Genomic DNA, 16,653 nt, shown 5'->3' with positions numbered 1-16,653 from the left:
ATGGCAGATGGAATTTAATGCAGACAAGTGTGAGGTGTTGCACGTCAGTAGGACCAGCCAGGGTCGGTCTTACACAGTGAACGGTAGGGCACTGAGGACCACAAGATGTAGGCCCATTGAGTCTTCTCTGCCAATCCATCATAGCTGATCCATTTTCTCTCAACCCCATTCTCCTCCCATAACCCTTCATGTCCTGACTAATGAAGAGCCTATCAACCTCTGCTTTAAATACGACCAATAACTTGGCATCAGCAGCAGTCTGTGGCAATGAAAACCACAGAATCACCATCCTCTGGCTAAAGAAGTTCCTCCCATCTTCCTCAACGGACATCCCTATATTTTGAAGCTGTGCCTTCTGGTCCTAGACTCTCCCACCAAAGACAACATCCCTTCTACCTCTACTCAATCTAGGACAGCGTTACAACAGAGGAATCTGGGAATACAGATCCAAATTCCTTGAAAGTAACATCAAAGGTAGATAACACACACAAAATGCTGGAGAACTGATGAAGGGTCTCGGTCCGAAACGTCGACTGTACTCTTTTCCATAGATGCTGCCTGGCCTGCTGAGATCGTCCAGCATTTTGTGTGTGTTGCCTAGATTTCCAGCATCTGCAGAATTTCTCATTTGTCACAGGTAGATATGGTGATGAAGAGAGCTTTCGGCACATTGTATTGTACAGTATTGCATGCAGGAGTTGGGTGTTTTGTTGAAGATGGGGAGGCCTATTCTGGAGTTCTAGTCACCTATCCACAGGAAAGTTATCAATGAGATTCAAAGTGCCAAGAAAAATGACAAGGACGTTGTCGGATCTGAAGGACCTGAGTTATCGGGAAAGATTGAATAGGGTCGGACTTTATTCTCTGGAGTGTAGGAGAATGAGAGGAGAATTAAGAGAGATATACAAAATTATGAAGTGTAAATGCAAGCAGGCTTTTTCCACTGAGGTGGGGTAAGGTTACGGACTAGCTGTGAAATGAGAGATGTTTAAGGGGACACTCGCCCTCCTCTGCACTGACCCCCACTCCCCAGACACAGTCCCCTTCCCTCCCACTCAGCCCTCTCACCTTCCACCCCACCAGTGGGACAGACGTCCTCCTGGTCTCCCCCCCCCACACTCACTCCAGTCTCCAGTGGGACAGACGTTCCCCCCGCCGCCCCACCGACACTCCAGTGAGGAAGGGCAGATTCTCAGATTCAACAGAGGGATCTTGGGATCTCTGTCTATAGACCCCTCAAAGTTACCAAAGGTGGTTAGTGAAGGCATATGGGGTGTTGGTGTTCATTAGTCGAGGGGATTGAGTTCAAGAGCCACAAGGTGATGTTGCAGCTCTATAAAACTTCGGTTAAAGCACGCTTGTTATATTGTGAGTGCTGATCAGCTCATTACAGGAAGGAAGCTTTAGAGACGGTGTAGAAGAGATTTACCAGGAAGCTGCCTGGGTTAGACAGCATGTCTGATGAGGATAGATTGAGTGAGCTAGGACTTTTCTCTTTGGAGTGAAGGAGTGGTGACCTGATTAAGTTGTACAAAAGGCATTGATCGAGTGGACATCCAGAAACTTTTTTCCAGGTGTGACGGACATGGACTGTGCCTTTAAAAGAGAGAACGATAAACTGGCTGTAGTACTGCTACCTGCTTCTAGGTTGCTATGGAGAGAGAGGTGGAGTTATATGGTTATATGATGGACAGTTGATGTTTACATAAGCTCACAGCCTGTTTGGACTTATACAAGGACACTTTGGCACACAGTCAGTCACACAGCTGGAATCGACCATGGAAGGACGCCAGTGACAGAAGAGACACTGGATGGAACTTTCGAGAGCCCACAAGGGTGGGTTAAGGACCGATCAGGAGAATTGATCAGTAGCTGTCACAGTGTGTAGAAGGGGTGACCCTGTGGAGGCTACCGGAGTGTTTACCCTAGCCTGGGTGATAGTTTTCCCTTGAAGATGATACCCTTTGTGATAAGCTACGTTTGGTTCACTTGAGAGTGGATTTGGAGCCCGACGACCCCTGTTCATTCGTTCTTCTCCCGTGGTGGATTTTACCTTGGCTTACAGACACCTCTCTCTCTCCCCCCACCAACTCCGTGCACTGAACTGAACTTTCTTACAGTATCATTGTAAGACTTTAAACCTTACCACCCGAGCTTGAATGAATTTGGGAATTATATTTACACACATATATATGCATAACACTGCTAACTTTTGATTTACCTTGTTTAAGTTACTATATTAAGTAGTTACTAATAAATAGTGGTTTTTAACATCAAAACCAGACTCCTGGTGTATTCTATCGCAGCCGGTTCTTTTAAACCATTGCGTGTACGTAACACAGGGCAGAGATGGTCAATACGAGGGGGCATAATTTTAAGGTGTTTGGAGGAGAGTACAGCGGGGATATCAGAGGTAGATTTGATTACTCACTGACAGTGGTGGGCACTGCCAGGGGTAGAGGCAGATACATCAGGGACATTGAATAATCTCTTAAGATAGGCACATGATGGAAGAGTTTTGGGCTTTGTCGGAGAGAAGGGTTGGTATGTTAAGAGGTCAGTACAACATCGTGGGCTGAAGGGCCTGCACTGTGCTATACAGTTCCATGTGATAATTATCAAGTAACTTACAAGTCTCCGGTGGGTAACAGAATTCCCAGTCTCCCAGCTACCAGCTGACTCCCCACCTGGTCACCGCACCCGTGGGACATGCTCCAGTCCACTGCCCTACCACCCCAGTTACCCACAGGCCACTCGACCCGTCCTACCGGTAGAAGATCCTGTTGAGGCGGCGCTGTCCGGGAAAGCCCATCATTCCGCAGACCACATGGGAATTGTTTTGGGTCCAGCCGTTGTCACAGACCTGCTCCCAGCGGCCCCGAAACTTCACCTCCACCACGCCCTCTGTCACCGGCAGCCGGGAGCGGCTGATGGACACCACCGGCCGCAAGCGCACCTCCTCCAGCCGGTCACTCTCCACCTGGGGAAAGAAAGGGAGGCCGATGTCAGTGACCGCACCAACAGAGAGACACACCCCTCCCCTCCCGTCAGCACTGCCCACCACAGCCTACCCCCTCCCCTCAACACCACTCTACAATACTTGTCTCCGCCTCAGTGAAGCACCCACATAGTCAATGACCCCACCCACACCGAACACACGTCATCTCCCCTCTCCCTCGGGCAGACATTACACAGGCCCGAAAGCATGAGCTACCAGGCTGAAGGACGGCTCCCAGCTCACTGTTAGAAGACAAACGAACGGTTCCCTAGTATGAGAAAATGGAGTCTTGACCTCACAATCTACTTCGATATAAACTTGAACCTTATTGTCTGTCTGCAACGTACTCTCTCTGTAACACTCTGTCCTCCATTCTGCTTTCCTTTTTGTTCCTTCAGAGTACCTATGGGAGGCTGACAGACAATCAAAAGATTTTACCTGTACTGGAGAAACTAATATATCAATAAACCTGATCACTACCCACACCAGGAGGAGTATCTGTGGGCTGTGGGAGGGGATTCAGTGGGTGGGGAGAGTTGGGGACAGAGGGAGTATCTGTGGGCTGTGGGAGGGGATTCAGTGGGTGGTGAGAGTCAGTGATAGGGAACAGTGTCCGTGGGCTGTGGGAGGGGATTCAGTGGGTGGGGAGAGTCAGTGATGGGGAACAGCGTCCGTGGGCTGTGGGAGGGGATTCAGTGGATGGGGAGAGTTGGTGATGGGGAACAGTGTCCGTGGGCTGTGGGAGGGGATTCAGTGGGTGGGGAGGGTTGGGGACAGAGGGAGTATCTGTGGGTTGTGGGAGGGGATTCAGTGGGTGGGGAGAGTCAGTGATGGGGAACAGTGTCCGTGGGCTGTGGGAGGGGATTCAGTGGGTGGGGAGAGTTGGTGATGGGGAACAGTGTCCGTGGGTTGTGGGAGGGGATTCAGTGGGTGGGGAGAGTCAGTGATGGGGAACTGTGTCCGTGGGCTGTGGGAGGGGATTCAGTGGGTGGGGAGAGTCAGTGATGGGGAACAGTGTCCGTGGGTTGTGGGAGGGGATTCAGTGGGTGGGGAGAGTTGGGGACAGAGGGAGTATCTGTGGGTTGTGGGAGGGGATTCAGTGGGTGGGGAGAGTCAGTGATGGGGAACAGTGTCCGTGGGCTGTGGGAGAGGATTCAGTGGGTGGGGAGAGTCAGTGATGGGGAACAGTGTCCGTGGGCAGTGGGAGGGGATTCAGTGGGTGGGGAGGGTTGGGGACAGAGGGAGTATCTGTGGGCTGTGGGAGGGGATTCAGTGGGTGGGGAGAGTCAGTGATGGGGAACAGTGTCCGTGGGCTGTGGGAGGGGATTCAGTGGGTGGGGAGAGTTGGTGATGGGGAACAGTGTCCGTGGGCTGTGGGAGGGGATTCAGTGGGTGGGGAGAGTTGGTGATGGGGAACAGTGTCCGTGGGCTGTGGGAGGGGATTCAGTGGGTGGGGAGAGTCGGTGATGGGGAACAGTGTCCGTGGGCTGTGGGAGAGGATTCAGTGGGTGGGGAGAGTTGGTGATGGGGAACAGTGTCAGTGGGCTGTGGGAGGGGATTCAGTGGGTGGGGAGAGTCAGTGATGGGGAACAGTGTCCATGGGCTGTGGGAGGGGATTCAGTGGGTGGGGAGAGTTGGTGATGGGGAACAGTGTCCGTGGGCTGTGGGAGGGGATTCAGTGGGTGGGGAGAGTCAGTGATGGGGAACAGTGTCCGTGGGCTGTGGGAGGGGATTCAGTGGGTGGGGAGAGTTGGTGATGGGGAACAGTGTCCGTGGGTTGTGGGAGGGGATTCAGTGGGTGGGGAGGGTTGGGGACAGAGGGAGTATCTGTGGGCTGTGGGAGGGGATTCAGTGGGTGGGGAGAGTCAGTGATGGGGAACAGTGTCTGTGGGCTGTGGGAGGGGATTCAGTGGGTGGGGAGAGTTGGTGATGGGGAACAGTGTCCGTGGGTTGTGGGAGGGGATTCAGTGGGTGGGGAGGGTTGGGGACAGAGGGAGTATCTGTGGGCTGTGGGAGGGGATTCAGTGGGTGGGGAGAGTCAGTGATGGGGAACAGTGTCTGTGGGCTGTGGGAGGGGATTCAGTGGGTGGGGAGAGTTGGTGATGGGGTAGAGTGTCTGAGAGCTGTGGGAGGTCAAGGAGGAGTGAAGTGGGGACGGGGGAGGGTGGGAATGTGAAGTAGGGAAGGAGAGGAGTGATGGTGGGGGAGAGGAGGTTGACGAGGAGAGGAGAGGGAAGGGTGGGGGATGCAGGGTGAGAAGGGAGAGCTGACTGCCCAAATGAGAGTGCTTCCGCAGAGCCCAGCTAACAGTGACGGCAGGGAGAAGGAATGTGACCTTCTGGCTGCTCACTGCTGTGTGAGCTCCGGCCTCCGCATTCCTCTCCTCCGGAACGCTATGAATGATTCCATATGGATCCCAGACTATCAGGCGATCCGAGCTCTGCCGCACGAGGCAGGCCCAGCTTCTAACCCTAACCGCCAACTCTGAGCAGAAGGACACCTCCCCCACCCCCACCCATACCCTGGGCAGATCTGTAACCAGCAAACCCACCCCCCCCCCATGGTCGGGATCCGCCAGATACATCGGCAGCCGGACAAGAACACAGGCTATGACAGGTCGAACGTCAGTACTTTCTCAGGGAGAGGGAAGGAGAATGGGGCTGACAGGGTAACAAATGAGCCATATTCAAATGGTGGTGTAGACTTGATGGGCTGAATGGCCTCAGGTAGCGAAAACATCCATGTTCTATTTTCTAAATAGGGAGATAATTCAAATATCAGGGGTGCAAAGGAGTCCTCGTGCAGTAGTCCCTGAAGGTTAATTTGCAGGTCGAGTCAGTGGTGAGGAAGGCAAATGCAATGCTAACATTCATTACAAGAGGACTAGAATATAAAAACAAGTATGTAAAGCATTAATCAGACCGCACAAGGCATCTTGCGAGTAATTTTGGGCCCCTTATCTATGAAAGGATGTGCAGGCATTGAAGAGGGTCCAGAGGAGGTTCACGAAAATTATCCTGGGGATGAAGGGGTTAATGTACAAGGATAGCTCTGGGTCTGTGATGGCTGGAGTTTTGAAATGTATCCAATATCGAAAGGCCGAGATAGAGTGGATGTAGAGAGGATGTTTCCTGTAGTGGGGGGAGTCTAGGACCAGAGGGCACAGTCCCAAAATACATGGACATCCCTTAGAACAGAGATGATGAGGAAATTCTTTAGAGAGAGTGGTAAGTCTGTGGAATTCATTGCCATCGTCAACTGTGCAGTCAAGGTGTCAAATATAACGGGGAGAAGGCAGGAGAATGGGGCTAAGATGGATAATAAATCTGCCATGATGGAATGGCGGAACAGACTCGACGGACCAAATGGCCTCATTCTGCTCCTGTGCCCTATGGTGTTCTAAAAGGATCTCTCGACGATAGATGTGAACTCTTAACCTCACAATATACTGTACCTTGTTAAGGCGTTACACTGATCCCCGGCCTGCACTGTACGTTCTCTAACTTCAATTTACAAGCAGCCAAACAACAGACAATGGACAATAGGTGCAGGAGTAGGCCATTCGGCCCTTTGAGCCAGCACCGCCATTCAATGTGATCATGGCTGATCATCCACAATCAGTACCCCGTTCCTGCCTTCTCCCCATATCCCTTGACTCCGCTATCTTTAAGAGCTCTATCTAACTCTTTCTTGAAAGCATCCAGAGAATTGGCCTCCACTGCCTTCTGAGGCAGAGCATTCCATAGATCCACAACTCTCTGGGTGAAAAAGTTTTTCCTCAACTCCGTTCTAAATGGACTACCCCTTATTCTTAAACTGTGGCCTCTGGTTCTGGACTCCCCCAACATCAGGAACATTTTTCCTGCCTCCAGCGTGTCCAATCCCTTAATAATCTTATATGTTTCAATCAGATCCCCTCTCATCCTTCTAAATTCCAGTGTACACAAGCCCAGTCGCTCCAATCTTTCAACGTATGACAGTCCCGCCATCCCGGGAATTAACCTCGTGAACCTACGCTGCACTCCCTCAATAGCAAGAATGTCCTTCCTCAAACTTGGAGACCAAAACTGAACACAATACTCCAGGTGGGGTCTCACCAAGGCCCTGCGTTAACGACCAACACATCCTGAGCGTGTGCTGGGGGCAGTGGGCAAGTGTTGCCACACATTACTATGCCAGCTTGGCAGCTCCACAACGCCCTGTGTTCTGCTCTCCTTTTCGATATGTCGATGTGCTAACTGGAAGGATCTGTGTGGACACTATCGCAGTACGCTTGATGAAATACCGACTCCCAGTGGGCGGTGGGGGCCAGCGCTCCTGCCGACGGCTGCTTACCACAATCACGTTCGAGTCCACGAATCCCGGGATCTTTTCATCCTTGCAGATGACACCGGCGTCCTCCTCATGGGTGCAGTCCGTCATGCCCCACCCCAGGGATTTGCACTCGCTCACATCCTTCTCCGTCCCGCCACAGTCTAGATTGTCCAGCCAGACCCTTCCTGCAGAACATGGAGGCAGACGTCAGAACCATGGCGGGCTGCCCCTCCCCGGGCATACCTCTGGGTCAAGTGGCAGTGGTCGTGGTGTGGGGGGGCATGGGAGTAGCCCAGGATGGGGCTTAGGAAGAGAGCAGGTAAGGGAAGTGTCCCATTGGAACAGAGATGAGGAGGAATTTCTTTAGCCGGAGGGTGGTGAATCTGTGGAATTCATTGCCACTCCTGGCTGCGGAGACCAAGCCTTTGGGTATGTGGAGGTTGATAGGTTCTTGATTAGGCAAGGTGTTAACGGTTACGGGGAGAAGGCAGGGGAATGGGGTTGAGAGGGGTAATGGTGGAATGGCGGAGTGGACTCGACGAGCTGGATGGCTTAATTCGGCTCCTATGCCTTATTCCACTCCAGGGAAGGGCATCTCACTGCCCCTCTCCTCTACTGGGTGTGGGGAGCGTGGGGCTGGGGGAGAGGAGAGGCCGCCGTTGGCCACACTCACCGGTGCCCTTGCCGTACTTGGCGCTGTGCGTCCAGCCGGTGGCCGAGGTGAAGCCCAACATGCGGCAGAGGACCTTGGCGTTCTCCAGCTTGAAGTCGTCGTCGCAGATGGTGCCCCACTCGCCCTCGTAAAACACCTCCACCCGCCCCTCGTTGTGCTTCCGGGGGTATCCTGCCAGCCGGATCTGCACCTTGTCATGCCGGGGCGGTGTCGGGCTCGTCTGCTGCCCGCTCACCACCAACACCCATGCTCCCAGCATCGGCAGTGACACCCACGGGTGCCTCATCTCACCACTGTCAATAAGGAGACTGAGGGGAGTGGGCGAGGGGAGGAGTGGAGGGAAGGTGAGGGGGACGGAGAGACGGGAAGGGGATGGAGGTGGGGAGAGGGGGACAGATGGAGGAGAGAGGGGTGCGTGGAGGGAAAGACAGATGCTTAGAGGGAGAGAGGGATGGAGTGAGGGATAGATGGCATGAGGGAGGGATAGATGGAGTGAAAGAGGGAGATGGAGTGAGGGAAGGCAGAACAGAGGGAGAGGTGAGGGGGAAGGTAGGGAAGAGTGGAAGTTGAGTGATGGGGGAGACAGGAGGTGAGTCAGGGGTAGGGAGAGCAGAAGAATCAACATTTATACCTGTGTCATTAATGAGTTACCCCTCCCCGTCAATACCTTGTCTCATCGCCAATCGGGATATAGAGCGGAGTCACTGAGGTATTGAGCAGATGACCCTCGGGGTGGAGTGGGAGTGGAGGTGGCCCTGACACACTCAGTTTCCAGGAGTGAGGAAGGAGTAGAGGGAAGAGGGGCACAAGGTAGATACCAGATACAAGAGCATGAAAGAACATCCCACCAGGCTCAAGGACAGCTGCTAACCAGCTGTTACAAAGCTATTGAACGATGCCCTGGCTTGACAAGGTGGACTCGTGATCTCACTATTCACCTTGTTATGATCTTGCACCTTAGCATTTGCCTGCACTGCCCTCTCTCCGTAACTGAAACACTTTATTCTGCATTGTTTCCCCTGTACTACTCCAGTATACAGTACTGTGCAGTGCAATGAAATTACTTGTATGGTTGGCATGCAAAGCAAATTGGTACATGTGACAATAATAATCCAGTTTATTTCAGATACCCTGTCAGGCACCCCCCTCACCCCCAATCCTCCCACCGCCGAGCACATCTACATGGAACGTTGTCACAGGAAGGCAGCATCCATCATCAGGGACCCCCACCAACCGGAAAATGCTCTCTGCTCACTGCTGCCATCAGGAAGAAGGTGCGGGAGCCTCAGGACTCACACCCGAGGTTCAGGAACAGTTACTACTCCTCACCCATCAGGCTCCTGAACCAGAGTGAATAACTTCACTCAGCCCATCACTGAACTGACCCATAGACACACTTTCAAAGAATCTTTATCTCATGTTCTTGACGTTAGCTCTCCATTTGTTAGTATAATTACTTCCTTTTTTTTAATTTGCAGATTGTCTTCCTTTGCACACTGGTTGTCCATCTTTTTGTGTAAATCCTGGTTTTTGTTCTACTCCGAATTCCCACAAGAAAACGAATCTCAGGGTTGTGTATGGTGACTTACAGGTACTTTGATCATAAAATTACTTCGAACTTTTGAAAGTCTCCAGGGCTGAGAATCCCAAATATTTGTCACTTCCATGTGGGCAAGTTATGGGAGAGAGCAGAGAGACTCTGAGGCTGGTGGGGAGGGGGGTGGGGGGGAGACTTCACAGAAGGTTGCATATTTATAAGTAGGTGGTCCCAGACTTTTGAATAGTTTCCTAGTTTAAGATGGACTCTTGACCTCAGAATTGACCTCGTTATAGCTCAATGGTATCAGAAACCAGAGGGCAGAGGTTTGAGGGGAGAGGAAGGAGTTTAAAGAGGTTCAGAGAGGTAAGTTTTTTTACGTGGGAAGGGTGAAATCTAGCACACTGCCATTGTTTAAAAAGCTGTGGTTTAAGGGGAGAGATAGGAGGTTGAGAGAGGATTTGAAGAAAACTTTTTTTACACTGTATGTGTGTGTTGGGGGGGTGGGTTGCAATCAGGAAAACACTCTCTGACAGGGTGGCAGAGACCGAGACCCCCTGAACATAAACCTCAGAGCGGCAAAAGAGGTGGGGGCATGGCACTGTTGATCAGAGATAGTGCCACAGCTGCAGAAAAGGAGGACGTAGTGGAGGGATTGTCTACGGAGTCTCTGTGGGTGGAAGTTAGGAACAGGAAGGGGTCAATAACTCTACTAGGTGTTCTTTTATAGACCACCCAATAGTAACAGGGACATCAAGGAGCAGATAGGGAGACAGGTTCTGGAAAGGTGTAATAATAACAGGGTTGTCATGGTAGGAGATTTGAATTTCCCAAATATCAATTGGCATGTCCCTAGAGCGAGGGGTTTAGATGGGGTGGAGTTTGTTAGTCAAGTCAAGTCATCACTTTTTATTGTCATTTTAACCACAACTGCTGGTACAGTACACAGTAAAAACGAGACAAAGTTTTTTCAGGACCATGGTGTTACATGACACAGTACAAAAACTACACTGAACTACGTAAAAACAACACAGAAAAAACTACACTAGGCTACAGACCTACCCAAGACTGTATAAAGTGCACAAAACAGTGCAGTCATTACAGTAAATAATAAACAAGACAATAGGCACAGTAGAGGACAGTAAGTTGGTGTCAGTCCAGACTTTGGGCATTGAGGAGTCTGATGGCTTGGGTGAAGAAATTGTTACACAGTCTGGTGGTGAGAGCCCGAATGCTTCGGTGCCTTTTCCCAGATGGCAGGAGGGAGAAGAGTTTGAATGAGGGGTGCGTGGGGTCCTTCATAATGCTGTTTGCTTTGCGGATGCAGCGTGTAGTGTAAATGTCTGTAATGGCGGGAAGAAAGATCCCAATGATCTTCTCAGCTGACCTCAGTATCCGCTGCAGGGTTTTGCGATAGGTGTGTTGAGGAAGGTTTCCTGACACAATATGTAGATAAGCCTACAAGAGGAGAGGCTGTATGATCTGGTATTGGGAAATGAACCTGGTCAGGTGTTAGATCTCTCAGTGGGAGAGCATTTTGGAGATAGTGATCACAATTCTATCTCCTTTACCATAGATTGGCAAGGGATAGGAACAGATAAGTTAGGAAAATGCAAAGGGAAATAAATTTCCCAGTAAAGGGAAATATGAGGCTATCAGGCAGGAACTTGGAAACATAAATTGGGAACAGATGTTCTCAGGGAAACATACAGAAGAAATGTGGTAAATGTTCAGGGGATATTTGTTTGGAGCTCTGCATAAGTACGTTCTAATGAGACAAGGAAAGGATGGTAAGGTACAGGATCCTGGTGTACAAAGGTTGTTGTAAGTCTAGTCAAAAAGAAAAGAAGAGCTTACAAAAGGTTCAAAAAACTAGGAAATGATAGAGATCTAGAAAATTATAAGGCTAGGAAGAAGGAGCTTAAGAAAGAAATTAAGAGAGCCAAAAGGGGCCATGAGAAGGCCTTGGCAGACAGGATTAAGGAAAACCCCAAGGCATTCTACAAATATGTGAAGAGCAAGAGGACAAGACATTAGAGAATAGGACCAATCAAGTGTGACAGTGGAAAAGTGTGGATGGAACCAGACGAGATAGCAGAGGTACTCCAGTATTCACTATGGAAAAGGATCTTAGCAATTGTAGGGATGACTTACAGCAGACTGAAAAGCTTGAGCTGGAGCTTTTGGAAAGCATCAAGTTGGATAAGTCACCGGGACCAGACGAGATGTACCCCAGACTACTGTGGGAGGTGAGGGAGGAGATTGCTGAGCCTCTGGCCATGATCTTTGCATCATCAATGGGAATGGGAGAGGTTCTGGAGGATTGGAGGGTTGCTGATGTTGTTCCCTTATTCAAGAAAGGGAGTAGAGATAGCCCAGGAAATTATAGACCAGTGAGTCTTACTTCAGTGGTTGGTAAGTTGATGGAGAAGATCCTGAGAGGCAGGATTTATGAACATTTGGAGAGGCATAATATGATTAGGAATAATCAGCATGGCTTTGTCAAAAGCAGGTCGTGCCTTGCGAGCCTGATTGAATTTTTTGAGGATGTGACTAAACACATTGTTGAAGGTAGAGCAGTAGATGTAGTGTATATGGATTTCAGCAAGGCATTTGACATTGTACCCCATGCAAGGTTTATTGAGAAAGTAAGGAGGCATGGGATCCAAGGGGACATTGTTTTGTTGATCCAGAACTAGCTTGCTCACAGAAGGCAAAGAGTGGTCATATTCTGCATGGAGGTTGGTCACCAGTGGAGGGCCTCAGGGATCTGTTCTGGGACCCTTACTCTTCGTGATTTTTATAAATGACCTGAATGAGGAAGTGGAGGGATGGGTTAGTAAATTTTCTGATGACACAAAGGTTGGGGGTGTTGTGGATAGTATGGGGGGGGGGCTATCAAAGGTTACAGCGGGACATTGATAGGATGCAAAAACTGGGCTGAGAAGTGGCAGATGGAGTTCAACCCAGACAAGTGTGAGGTGGTTCATTTTGGTAGGTCAAATATGATGGCAGAATATAGTATTCATGGTAAGACTCTTGGCAGTGTGGAGGATCAGAGGGATCTTGGGGTCCGAGTCCATAGGACACTCAAAGCAGCTGTGCAGGTTGACTCTGTGGTTAAGAAAGCGCATGGTGTATTGGCCTTCATCAATCATGGAATTGAATTTAGGAGCTGAGAGGTAATGTTGCAGCCATGTAGAACCCTGGTCAGACCCCACTTGGAATACTGTGCTCAGTTCTGGTCGCCTCACTACAGGAAGGAAAGATGTGGAAGCCATAGAAAGGGTGCAGAGGAGATTTACAAGGATGTTGCCTGGATTGGGGAGCATGCCTTATGAGAATAGGTTGAGTGAACTCGGCCTTTTCTCCTTGCAGTGACGGAGGATGACAGGTGACCTGATAGTGGTGTATAAGATGATGAGAGGCATTGATCGTGTGGATGGTCAGAGGCTTTTTCCCAGGGCTGAAGTGGCTGGCATGAGAGAACATAGTTTTAAGGTGCTTGGAAGTAGGTACCTAGATGTCAGGGGTAGGTTTTTTACGCAGAGAGTGGTGAGTGTGTGGAATGGGCTGCCGGTGACAGTGGTGGAGACGGATATGATAGGGTCTTTTAAGAGACTCCTGGACAGGTATATGGAACTCAGAAAAATAGAGGCTATAGGTAACCTTAGGTAATTTCTAAATAAGTACGTTTGGTGCAGCTTTGTGGGCCGAAGGGCCTGTATTGTGCTGTAGGTTTTCTATGTTTATAAGGAGACTGACTGAGTGTAGGACTTCCATAAACAGGTACATTGGATAGCATAGATGATGGACCAAAGGGCCTGTTTCTGTTCTCTCTGACTGAATCTCTGCCCTGAACTACAAAATGGAGGGTGTGCGGGAGGGAACGGTTAGATTGATCGATCTTAGACTGGTCATGGAGCACTGCAGCGCAGAAACAGGCCCTTTGGCCCATCTAGTCTGTGCCACACCATTAATCTACCTCACCCCATTGATCTACACCCAGACCACTCCACACCACATCCCTCCCATCCATCTGCCTATTCAAATTCCTCTTAAATGTTGCAATCGAACCCTCACCCAACATTTCCACTGGAAGCTCATTCCACTCTCACGACCTTCTGAGTGAAGACATTTCTCCTCAGGCTCCCCTGAAAGACTTCACTCTGCACCCTTAACCCATGAGTGTAGGTGTACACTCACCCGACCTCAGTCGGTAAAGCCTGCTTGCATTTACTCACTCTATACTCCTCGTTATTTTGTATACCTCAATCAAATCTCCCCTCATTCTCCTGCGCTCAGGGGAATAGTCCGAACCTATTCAACCTTTCTTTATAACTCAATAGGATAAAAAGGGGCAGCACAACATCGTGGGCCGAAAGGCCTGCGCTGTGCTGTAGAGTCCTATGTTCCGCCCGTCTACCTCTGAAGCCCTGGCTCCCGTTCCAGACGGGGAAACCTGCTCGCTGTGTACACATTGTCAGACGAGCGATATTTTCCGGATTTCAATGTTCCGCTAAACCACAGGCCGTCTGCCTCACCCCTCCTCACACGCAAACGAGTTGCGGCTGGAGAATGGGGAGAGGAAGGTGGGGCGGGGAGAGAAGGGGGCTGAGAAGGGGAATGGGAGAGGGAGGGGGAGAGTGGTGGACGGGAGGATGAGGGGTGGGTGAAGAGGTGGAGGAGGGGGTGGAGGGGGGAGGGTGGGGCGTGGCTTCACTGGGAGGGGGCGTGAGGAGGGGAGCGGGGCTAGGAGGAAGGAGGGGACGAGTAGGAGGGAGGCGAATGGAGGAGTGTGAGGTTGAAAGCGGCACAGGCTGGTTTCCCCAGCTCCGTGCTGGCGGATGAATTAACACCCTTTCCTGGATGATTTCCAGGAGACGGACAAACAGCCGAGGAGGCTGGCCCCCAGACAGGATCAGGCTGGGAGGAGCCCTGAGCGTCCGAGAGGTGGGGATGTCAGGAGGCCCCAGCGAGAGGAGACCTCAGGCAGACGTGACCCACCCTTACACCGGGACCGACCGGGTGGGGGGGGGGGGGGGTGAGTGGAGACAGTTCGGAGTAGGAGGGTTCTGGGGGAGTCAGGTCAGTGGGGATCTCTGGGGTGCAGGGTTTCCCTCGGTGTGGGTGGCAGACTCATCCGTGGTCCCCAGACATGAGCAGGCGGTGGGGAGTCTCGGTGTTAGGATTACCCTCTGGGAAAACACCCCCCTAGTCCGGGGGGAGGGAGGGCTATAACGCCGGAAGACCTACCATTCTCATTCTGCCCTGGAGCATCACCACCCAGACCCCCCCCCCCCCCCACACCCACTACCCCCTCACCTCATCAGGGGAGAAGCACGAGACAGAGGGGTAGAATTGGGTTGCTCTGCCACCTCATCATGGCTGATTATTATCCCTCTGAACCCCATCCTCCTGCCTCATAACCTATGATGCCCTAACTAATCAAGAACCCATCACCTTCACTTTAAATATACCCAATGATTTGGCCTCCACACCGGCTATGGCAATGAACTCCACAGATTCGCCAGCCTCTGGCTAAAGAAATTCCCCAGCTCTGTTTGAAATGGACATCCCTCAATTTTGAGGCTGCGTCCGCTGATCCTAGACGCCCCCGCTACAGGAAACATCCTCTCTACCGAGACCTTCAATGAGATCCCCCCTCATTCTTCTAAAGTCCGGCAAGCACAGGCTCAGAGCCATCAAATGCTCCGCATACATTAACCCTTTCATTCCTAGGATCATTCCCGTTAACCCTCTCCAATGTCAGCTTATCTTTTCCTAGATGACACAAGTGCACTCTGACCGATGTCTTACAAAGCCTCACCATTACATCCCCATCTCATCCTCGCATCTCCCCTCAACCCTGATTCCTCCATTCACCCCAAACCCACCCCCTTAACCCTTCATCTGCCAGCCTTGAGCAAAAATCTGTTATAACAGCAATAAGCCATTCGGCCCCTCAATGCTGTCCAATTAGGGAAATTCCTGGAGGTCCACCCCCGACCCTCAGCTCGAGAGGGGTCCAGTTTCGATCCCTCGAGCTTAGGGCCTTTGTCCCTGGTCCTGACCCCGGGACAGAAGGTCTCTCAGTCGAATCGGTCAGTATTCCTCATCCTACCGCTGACCCACGCCACAGAGCAATCATCTCCTTCCTACTCTCCGCTCCTCTCACCCTGTCCTTTTCCTCCCGCTCCCCTCTCTTACTGCCCAGAACGGTGGTGTCCGGGTTTCCGATCCAATCCGATCCGTCCGGACCTCGGTTAGAGTCACAGCCCGTGCGAAGTCAAACCGCGGTGACGGGGAGACCTTAACCCCGACTCCGCTGCCGGGGCTCGGAGCCAGCGGCCAAACATCTTTCCTCAACCCTGGGAAAGACGAAATGATACCAGCAACGGTTCAAACCTTACCTCGAGAAATTCGCCAAATTCTGTCCGCGGCTGTCTCTGACTTCAGCTCCCTCTCTCTCCCCTCCCTCCTCCTCTGTATGTCTCCTCCCCCTCTCCGTCTGGCTGCTCCCTCTCTCCTTCCTTCTGTCCCTTTACTCCCTCCTTTATCAGCGTCCCCGTCCCGCCTCGTTGGCCATCTCCTCTCTGCCTGACCCTTAATCCCTCGTCCTCCCCTTCCTGACCCCCTCACCCATGATGGACACACTCAGGGGTGGTAGGGTGCTGTAATGCTGGAGTTTGGCTGCCGGGGGTGCGGACCCGCCCCCGACACAGACCGGGAGAGGAGGGGGGATGCGAAGCTCTTCCCCTCCCTCGGGGTCAGTGAGTAGGAACGATGGCTGCATTTCTCTAGTGCCTTCAATAACTCCTCAGCCGCCTCAAAGCTGGTGAGTGTGTGTGTTTTCGGAAGCGTCTCATCGCCCGTGTGCTGAAGAGCCTGGAACCCGACCCATCGCTTCCCTCCCCACAGTCGCTGCCCGACAACCTGAGTATTTGCCATTGTTTGGAGTTGTTTCCGGCGGCCGAGGAAGCCAATCGTTCCATGGATTCTGTGTGAACCCTTCATCCCCGCAGCACAGCAGGATCCTCCCCACAAACTCGGACGCGGTTCATCACGGTCGCTAATTTCCCCGGAACCCCCCACCCCCCACCTTGCGCCGTGTGTTCAGGGGCAACGCGA

General features: G+C 51.6%; 1 protein-coding gene across 1 annotated transcript in view; it reads right to left on the bottom strand.

Moving 5' to 3' along the window:
• Positions 1–16,091, bottom strand: part of LOC140726099 (lysyl oxidase homolog 3B-like) — a 49,156-nt gene extending 33,065 nt beyond the window's left edge. The window contains 4 exon segments of the mRNA XM_073042052.1: positions 2,769–2,980; positions 7,334–7,497; positions 7,986–8,293; positions 15,936–16,091. Coding sequence (XP_072898153.1) covers positions 2,769–2,980; positions 7,334–7,497; positions 7,986–8,271 — 662 coding nt within the window. The 5' untranslated portion in view covers positions 8,272–8,293; positions 15,936–16,091.
• Between the last annotated feature and the right edge of the window lie 562 nt (positions 16,092–16,653).

This window comes from Hemitrygon akajei, chromosome 4 (assembly GCF_048418815.1).
Source record: "Hemitrygon akajei chromosome 4, sHemAka1.3, whole genome shotgun sequence".
NCBI classification, from domain to species: Eukaryota; Metazoa; Chordata; class Chondrichthyes; order Myliobatiformes; family Dasyatidae; genus Hemitrygon; species Hemitrygon akajei.
Note: the sequence above shows the minus strand (reverse complement) of the source record. Positions and strands in the feature narration are given on the sequence as shown.